Consider the following 9,701-nt stretch of genomic DNA (forward strand, 5'->3'; position numbering starts at 1 on the left):
GCAGGACCTGCATGAAAGGCAAGCTAAAGATAGAATAAGTGAGTTGTGTGTGTCTGTCTGGTTATGTGTATGTGTGTCTCTGGGTATGTGTGTCTAGGTTTGTGTATATCTGTATGGATATGTGGGCCTTTCTAGATTTTTGTTTTTAGCATGTTTGTCTGGTATGTGTATGTGTCTGTCTGGGGATGTATGCCTTCCTGGTGTGAGTGTCTGAGTGTGTGTGTGTTATTACTGTGTGTTAGTGTTGAATGTCTAGTTGTGTTAATGTCTGGATGTGTGTTACTGTGAGTGTCTGGATATATGTATTATATTGAGTGCTCCTCCTGAGGCCAGGCTATGGATTTGTCCCTGGTTGATGTCTTATGCTAAATCTTGTGTGTCTGTGTGGCAGAGACTGTCCTGGTGTGTGTCGGTGTCAGTGTGGTAGAGTTTTTCGTGGTATTTGTGTGTTTGTGTTTTGGAATGGCAGAACCTGTCCTGGTGTATGTGTATTTGGGTGTTGGTGTGGAAAAGCCTGTCCTGGTGTGTGTGTGTGTTTGGGTGTCGGTGTTTCACAGCCTACCCTGGTGTGTGTGTCAGTTTGCCAGAGCCAGTCCTTGTGAGTTTTTGTGAGTTTGGGTGTTGGTGTGGCAGAGCCTGTCCTGGTGTGTGTGTTTGGGTGTCGCTGTGGCAGAGCCTGTACTGGTATATGTGTATTTGGTCATCTGTTTCCTGGCACTTTACTTACTGTAGGAATAAATTTAACTATTTAATTTTTACTTATCCAGAGATAAAACGCGCTCTTGAATTTGTAGTCACTTCTAGGCCCAGAAATCTGCATATCTTATTAAAAAGGATTAGTGGTACTAAATTGTGGCTTCAGGCTTCCCGTGTATGATGACTTTCTTTTAGTGTACTGATGTACTCACAATCCCATCACATAACATCAATATGCGTTTGAAAATCCAGAAAAGATGGACATGGATGGTGGGCTGATTCGGTGGCGCAATGGGCCACTTGATTAGACTTGCCCCCGGCCATAGGCTGCTAGCCCTCCCCTGTAGTTATGTACTATACACAGACACAGGATAAGTAAGGTAAGACAAATTGAAAGAGAAGCACTGGTACCCATGCGTTTTAATATTTTCATTAGCTGTACATCACAAAATATCTTAAAAGGTAAGGAATATCTTTTTTATAAAGAAATCTCTGCAAGAGGGTGGACATTCCTGATGAAATAAGCCAAATGGTTAATGATTTAAGTATATTGTAAGACTGGTTGAGAGTGTGGCAGCTGTAGTTGAATGTTGATAACTATAAAATTATGCACCTGGGACATAAACATACAAAGGCAAAATAGCATTGGTACTCATTTGTATAGCTAATGGCATTAATAGCCAAAAAAGGGAGGTGGTTATGCCACTTTACAGATCTCTGGTCAGAACTTACTTAAGTTCTACATAATTACAATTTTGGAAACCTCATCTCCAGAAGAACATTAATATTCTGGAGAGTTAATTTCAAGGCTGTTAAAATTGCAGGATAAAGATTATCGATAAAGACTAAAGAATCTCAATATATATACATATATATATATATATATATATATATATATATATATATATATACAGTTTTAGGGAGATAAGTGATATGATATAAACATTGAAATGCCTAAATAATGTTAAGTACAGGAGGGAAGTTTATTTGAAAGGAGGAGAAGTGATAACACAAGAAGTCATAATCTAAAAGGGTCAGAGTCTTAGATATAATGTAAGGTAGTTTTACTCTACTGAGAGGGTGGTAGTTAAGTAGAACATCCTCCCAACAAAAGTGATAGATGCATAGATGCATGTGAGAGGTATATGGCTATACTTTAACAGACCTCCGATACCGCTCCCTTGCGATCCGCGCGGCAACAAATGCTGTGCGCCGGGGTTTGTTGTCAGATCCCGGCGCACAACACTGAAGCCGCGCCCACCGCCGTCCGTGCCCTCTGAACCGGAAGAAGACAGAAGAACTGAAGAAGAGGAGCGAAGAGGAGGAAAAGGAGCTGTAAGGAAAGGTAGGAAAGCATTAAGTGAGAGTGAGACTGGATTGGTATATGTGTGGATTGGTATATGTGTGGATTGGTATATGTGTGGATTGGTATATATGTGTGGATTGGTATATATGTGTGGATTAGTATATATGTGTGGATTAGTATTATATGTGTGGATTGGTATATATCTGTGGATTAGTATATATGTGTGGATTAGTATATATGTGTGGATTAGTATATATGTGTGGATTGGTATATGTGTGGATTGGTATATATGTGTGGATTGGTATATGTGTGGATTGGTAAGTGTGTGAGAGTGATGGGTGTTATGCTGTACCATTTCCAATGTATTTTTCATTATATAATTATGCTCTAAAGTACATCATAACTCCCATCACTCTATACTGTTCCATACAGTGGCAGAGCTGGGAGATAGAGGCCTTGCACCCCCACCGCAGGACTCCTGAAAGGTAAGTGAACTTCAAAGAGGGAGAGGGTAGATAGGGAGAAGGGGGTGAGACGGGGGATAGGGGGTAGATAGGGAGAAGGGAGTGAGAAGGGGTAGATAGGGTAGAAGGGAGTGAGAAGGGGTAGATAGGAAATCATACTCCTATCATGCCAAGTCTGTGAGTATATCCTGGAACCTGGGTATGCCTGGGCATGACAGGAATGTGATTGCTGTTAACAATCATATATATATATATATATATATATATATATAATTGTTGTTTAATTGTTTTGTCCTATTTTGGTGTGTTACTTACTTTAAATAAAAGTGTTAGATTTTTTTTATGGTGTGGGGGGGTCATATTCGGTTTCGGCCAGGTAAATGCTGCATTTTCGGTTTCAGTCCAGAATTTGTTTCGGGGCATCCCTAAACCAGACAATGAAGTGGTAGGCCTACACCACATCAATGTTTGGCTTAGTATATAGTGATAGGAGTTATGCTGCACTATTGTCAATGTCTGGCTCAATGTATAGTGATAGGGATTACGCTGTACCACCGTCAATGTGTGCCTCAGTATATAGTGATAGGTGTTATGCTGTACCACCGTCAAGGTCTGCCTCAGTATATAATGATAACAGTAATGCTGTACCACCTTCAGTGTCTGCGCCGGTATATAACGGTAGAAGCTATGCAGTTTTAAAGTGTATGTGGGAGGGTGCCACATACAGGATGCGCCCCGGGTGCCAAATACTCTAGGTACGCCCCTGGTCAAATGGTCCTTATTTGCTGTCAAATTCTATGTTTCTATTGAGTAAAGAATAAGTTTAGACTCATCTGCACCGAAGCTTGCAGTTAGGCCAGTAACAATAAAGGCAAATCCTCACTAGTGAAGACTATTAAATGGTAGTTCAGTTACTGAGCTATAAGAAATACTTTGAAATCCATTCTATCAATAAACTGAAAAGGACAGTTGCATTTTTTTGTCAATGATTTTTACTAACATGCAAATGAGAATGTCATGCTCATAATACTCTGAAAAGTATATCCTGGAGGATGGACGTTTGCAGTAGCTGAAGATACAGTCATATCCCAGGCATCCACAAATCCAACACGGGTTCCTTGGAAAACTTCTCTCAGTACTAGATACTGAGTATATCCATGAAAGTCTCCGATCCTCTCCACTGGAGCTTGCATTTCTCTGGTATTTTCAGTTTTAATAATGACTTTGGTTTCTGGGCTCCTCAGGAAGATGCGTTCTATGGCTCTGTGAATGTTAATGGCTCTTCTAATGTACAGATGCAGAGGGAACTGTCTGAAGTGTTGTCCCATGGTAATTACAATTATGGTGTCTCTTCCCCCAGCTATTTGATCAATTTGTCGACTTGTGTACCTGTCTTCTTTGAAGTAATAGAATAATGTATGTTCAAGTGGAAACCCATGCCTTTTATATGAGACATAAATATCCTTTTCCATATTAAGAGCCAAAAGTGTCTTTGCCCACTTTGCCCATTGCTTCTCATGGTAGCCAAAGTAATTGACAACTAGTGGAAAAAAGAAATAATAAATATCATGAACGTTATATCAGATTAAGCAGTAAAGCCATTGCTCAGGGATAGCAAAGGATGTTGAAGCTCCAAATTTAATATGCACAAGCTCCTAAATTTGGTAGGATACGAATATTGGAGAATACCTTAGGCATGGCTGAAGGGCTGCTATGTTTTTATGTAGTATGTACACTGTATTTCAGAGGTTACCTAATGTTTGCAGTGCATATAGGTCTTTTGAAGGTAGCACAGACTCAAGTCTTCATGTATAATTTTAGTAATGCCCCTATGCAGCAGTATTCAAAGTCCTGGGTAGATCTTAACTGTTAATTTATATTACCTAGGGACTCACTACTAGCAAATCCACTAGCAAAAAAGGGATTATAAATTTCAGATTTATTCTCTCATTTTCATAAATTGATAGGACATAATATATGATTGAAGCAATACAAGGAGACCCAATACATACAAAATAAAAATAATAAAGGAACCTGATGCAGATTTCAAAAAGACCAACCTTGCACTGAGAATTAAAAGGTCAGCTTAACTAGGTTTGAATGTCCAATAGGTGTCATTAAGTTGAGGTTTAATAAAAAAATATAATAATGTTACAAGAAGGTGTATGAATGAAACTGCCAGCAAGAGGCATTGTCAACAGTTTGTATAAACCATAACATTTGTAAGGGTGGTGAGGATTCATACACAGTCTAGAGTGCAGGAGTACCAAACTCTGTTATACGGTCACATGCACCAAGAATCCAAAGCCAAAGTACAAAAGGCAGTAGTTAATGGTCGGACTGCTGAGTAACACACTCAGATGGTGCCCAAAGGATGGTGAGATGCTTATGGACCAATATAGCTCTTGTAGTCTAACTAAGCGGTAGGAAGGAGGTTAACCCAGTCAATTTGCTTTTATGCAGTGTAGTATCTAAGGTCTTACTCAAGTGTTTGGTTGAAGCTTTTTGTTTGGCTGTCAGCCTTTAGATGGTAGTCTGACACAAGTTATCTGTAATGGCATAGTACTTGGCACAAGGATCACTAGAACCTAGAAGTTAAGCAGAAGGCAAGCATTTATGTATAAAAAAAACCATACATACTTTTTATGCCCTCTGTAAAATGCATGATGAACTGCCGTAGTGTGGAATCGCCAATGAGATACAACTTCTTCCCCTGAAGACACTTGGTAAAGTTCTCTGGCGTTTTATAAAACGTCATGTTGCAATAAACAGGCTTCCACACGTTATTGTAAAAATATCCACTTGGAAAAGGCGAGCTCATTCCCGTTTGACATTTTGGATTTGCAATGGTATTGTGTCCTACATATATGAATAAATACACAAATTAATGAATAAGTGGACTCTTGATGTTAAGATTAAATGTTGATTAAAATTGATTAAAAAAAATTGATTAAATATGAACTTCACAGTTTCTTATCGAGAAATATGCAGACAAACATGCACATCAACTACTATAATGGAGAAAAATAGTGGAAAACATGATTTTACATTTTGTTTTAGCCTTCTTTGCTTACAGGGTTTAGGTGGCAGTGACTTTTTTCTTTTTTCGAAAAATGTTCATATGGTAAAGTTTGCAAATTTGAAAAACGTATATACTGTATTACAATTATTTGCACGTATTTTAATGAAGCAAACTAATAGGGCATTAAAAATACTCACTTTCACAATCAGCAGCATCTATAATATTGAAATTTTGGGGGATCTCAACTGCAATATTTGACCTTTAAACAAAATGAAAGTTGTGGGATTAACTTGTACTTACTTTGTAAATATTGATACTTAAATATGCATTCTGCAACCTGTTGTAACCTGTTGTAATAAATACATACTTACCTTGTGGAGTAGTTGCAGCTACAGAGCTGCAGCACACCGCCTCCCACTGGTCATGTTTTTGCACCACTTAGTGGCTGCTTATCATTGACATATAGGTATTCCTAATGAAATCAATGAGAGCTCTTTCGGATTTTCATTACACCCCAGGAGCCATTACTTGAGCCATCACTTGAGCTGGCAGGTGGGGAGTATACCATGTGGGGAGGGGTGGGATGGCATAGTACACAGAAGAGTTAATAGTGAAAATGTTAAGTGTGATAAGGGTTAATTGATGAGGAGGGGGTTCTGTATTTTAAATATTCTCTGCATACACAAATACAACAGGAACTTTATATAAAAGTGATGTCAGTGCAGTCAATGGGGACAAAAGTGTCTCCCTCTTCAAAAAAATATAAAACATTTGAAAAGAAAAATGAAATTCAAAAACATAATAAATAAACAGACTCAAGTGATGCCACCATGACATCATAAGGGGTACATCCAGTTAAAAGAGAGATCTTTGAGATCTTTAAAGACCTCAAAAGAATCTCCAGAAAAAAGGTTTTAAAATAATAATAATAATAATAATAATAATAACCCTATGGAAATCAGTAGGGCCTAAAATTAGAACTGCAAAAAATAGTTTTTTTTGTGAATTTTTTTCTGTTTGTTGACATAATATTCATAATAAATGACAGGGCTTTCCCTTTATACCACTTTTTTTGTAAAGTCTGTTCTTGAACATACAAAATATAGTGTGGGTACACTAAACATGGAAAAGGGGAATCATGGTTGAACAAAAGCCTAAAAATGGCAAAAGGGCTTAGGGGGTAAACCCCTCTGTTATGAAGCGGTTAAAGAGTCTAGTCAGATATATAATATATATATATATATATACATACATACATACATAAATACACCGATACACCTATCAGCCATAACATTATGACCACTGATAGGTGAAGCGAATAACACTGATAATCTTGTTAGCATGGCACCTGTCAGTGGGTAGGATATATTAGGCAGCAAGTGAACATTTGGATGGCCCGGTGCATGTGCGTCGCTCACGGTTGGCACCGGGATGCACTATGGGAAGAAGGCAAGCTGGAGGCAGTGTGATGCTTTGGGCAATGCTCTGCTGGGAAACCCTGGGGCCTGCCATTCATATGGATGTTACTTTGACATGTACCACCTACCTAAGCAATGTTGCAGAGCATGAACAACCTTTCATGGTATTCCCTGATAGCATTGTCCTCTTTAAGCAGGATAATGCGCCCTGCCACAAAGCAAAAATGGTTAATCTGTGGGATGCGCTGGATAAACAAGTCCAATCCATGGAGGCCCTACCTTGCAATTTACAGGAGTTAAAGGGTCTGCTGATAACATCTTGGTGCCAGATACCACAGCACACCTTCAAAGTGCACCGAGTGGAGTCCATGCGTCAACGGTTCAGGGCTGTTTTGGTGTCAAAAAGGGGACCTACACAATATTAGGCAGGTGGTCATAATGTTATGTGAGATATGTATATATGTATATATATATATATATATATATATATATATATATATTGGGACAGTGTAAACCCCAGGGAAATGCTTAGTGTGGCATTTGGGTACAGGTGCTATCCAGATCATAAATATGGGTCCCTGGGGTGGAGCAATTGGAGAGCAGGGTGGGCCAATGCTCCGTTTCCCCATTTTAACCAATCCCGTTCCCGGGATCAAAAAATACCCTTATTATAACCCCACCCTAAAACATGACTTTTATTAATATGTTTATTAAAAGGTATAACCAAAAAAAAGATTTTTAAAAACACCAGTGTCACCAGTCCTACTATAAAAGGTATACGTCACAGTGACATAAGCTGTGTAACACTAATATTAGGTCGTACATACTGTTGATGGCTGCAGTCCTAACAACAGAAATAATTCAATTATGACCAGTGACAGAGGCTAATTCAAAACTCAGACAAGTAGCCCCCCTGACATGTTTCGCTCCTCAGAGCTTCATCAGAGGTCTGGGCTAATGGCTAATGGTTATACCTTTTAATAAACATATTAATAAAAGTCATGTTTTAGGGTGGGGTTATAATAAGGGTATTTTTTGATCCCGGGAACGGGATTGGTTTATTTGTAGTTGTAACTTACCCTTGTCCCCGCTGGGGCATTATTTTGGAATTGCTTCCCCATTTTGTGGAAATTCCATGCCGGGTTTCCCAGGAGGCAAGAAGTCCGCAGGATCCGGTGCAGGATTCCTATGGGACCGGCGTCAGGCACAGGTGCTGGGCATTAAAAACCCCTGGAGCCTGATATTCAGAGAGACTGTTGGGGAAAGAGGACGTTTCCCTGAGCTCCCAGGGCAAGGAGAGGCCCTGAACAAGAGGACCATCCCTGAGCCAAGTGAGGCAATACCTGCCTGGATATTTTGTGTGCTGTCTGGGGGAGGTTTTCCAGAGCCTGGCGTAGCTGGGTCTGGTTGGGAGGTAGAGTTAGTGGGTGATTAGGCTGGTCAGTCTAGACCAGCCTAGTTTAGTTAGAGAGGGCTCCAATTGGGAGCTAGGTTTTGTTTTTATGATTTGGTTTTGGGGTTTGGCGATTAAAAATAAAGCACTGTTTTGCTAAAACTGGTGTTCCTGACTCTGATTGCCCTAGTGGACTGTGCTTAAGACCCCTAACTGTGATGTTTATGGCCCTCGTGCTACAGGGTTTGTCACAATACATATATATACATATACACACACATTTATACACACAGTCTATGTATATTTAAGTGCCTATGATAGCTGGAGTGTCAATTTGAAGAGTCTTGAAACACTAAACTTTACCTCTGAAATAACTTTCTTTCCTCATTTGTAAGATACGAAACACCAAGCTCAAAAGCTCTCATATCATTCAAGAGATCACATGAGAGATTAGGAGGTTTGATGCAGTAGAAGGCTTCTTCATCATCTGGATCAAGGTACTCACAAACATCTTGGTCTGTGTAAACTTTGAAGCCGCAGTCGGTTACTACCTCTTGAGAATAGTTTACAAATTTTCCCTTGAAACCAAGAACCCCTAAACTGCTGTGCCTAGATCTCCACAGAGCTGAGATTCCTTCACTTGGGTGAAACAACATAGCAGAGACCTTGACCTTGCCCTTCCAAAATAATGGGAAGTGGATATGATAGGTCCCATTGTTGTAATCTTTTATTCTTCCAGACACAGATGCTCCAAGCTCTGGGGAAAAGAGTCTTGTCCTAATGAAATCTCCCCCATAAGTCTTCCTCTTACCCAGGTAATTATACATGTCAAGTTGAACAACAAGGTCTTCACCAACACAATATTTTTCCTGGGAATTTACTATAAAAGCGTTACTATTTTTCCCACTTGTACTTTCATTGAAGAAGGTGAATGTGACATTGGGGATGAGTTTCTGAATTTTGTTAAAAACCTCATCTATTTTCATTTGAAGTCCACTTCGAGATCTGATTTCTTCCTTCACTTGCTCATCTTGCCAATCGCAGTATTGAAGAATGTCCATTAAGGATCTCTGCAAAGTTCAAATAGTCATATAGGCAGTTACAAATACTGCTGGGAATAAAAAATGAAAATATGCATTGCAGTCCTCTTATGTCAATGGGGCCCTATGCAAATATTGTACTGGAAGATTGACTAAAAATCAAAAGGTAACAGGTTTCCCCGATTTTGGTCATCACTCAGATGGCCAAGGTATGATGCCAGTTAAGGATCCCCAGATAATATATTGATGGGCTACAAGGAAAGACAGAGGAAGTTCTTTAGCTATAACCATTGCTGGGTTGTCGCCAGGGCCGGCCCTACTATGGAGCAGAGTGGGACAATTGCCCCAGGCGGCACTTTTGA

The 9,701-nt window shown here is 39.5% G+C and overlaps 1 protein-coding gene across 1 annotated transcript; it reads right to left on the reverse strand.

Moving 5' to 3' along the window:
- Positions 1-3,461: 3,461 nt before the first annotated feature.
- On the reverse strand, positions 3,462-9,360 carry LOC149284794 (NXPE family member 2-like). The gene is made up of 4 exons (XM_089496215.1): positions 8,663-9,360; positions 5,686-5,747; positions 5,107-5,325; positions 3,462-4,006 (listed from the first exon to the last, which is right to left on the reverse strand). The coding sequence occupies exons 1-4, from the start codon at positions 9,358-9,360 to the stop codon at positions 3,462-3,464; spliced, it is 1,524 nt and encodes a 507-aa protein (XP_089352341.1).
- Positions 9,361-9,701: the final 341 nt, after the last annotated feature.

Source organism: Sceloporus occidentalis, unplaced genomic scaffold (assembly GCF_023333645.1).
Source record: "Sceloporus occidentalis isolate IW3139 unplaced genomic scaffold, rSceOcc1.0.p SCAF_88, whole genome shotgun sequence".
Classification (NCBI taxonomy): domain Eukaryota; kingdom Metazoa; phylum Chordata; class Lepidosauria; order Squamata; family Phrynosomatidae; genus Sceloporus; species Sceloporus occidentalis.

What these genes read in the sequence shown, in the direction of transcription:
- LOC149284794 (XM_089496215.1), bottom strand. Translation starts at nt 9,360, where the DNA reads ATGGACATTCTTCAATACTGCGATTGGCAAGATGAGCAAGTGAAGGAA. An exon ending in GAAAGAAAGTTATTTCAGAG is followed by an intron (nt 5,748 to 8,662) that starts GTAAAGTTTAGT and finishes TTTTGTTTAAAG; the next exon opens with GTCAAATATTGCAGTTGAGA. An exon ending in TTTTACAGAGGGCATAAAAA is followed by an intron (nt 4,007 to 5,106) that starts GTATGTATGGTT and finishes TTTTTCCACTAG; the next exon opens with TTGTCAATTACTTTGGCTAC.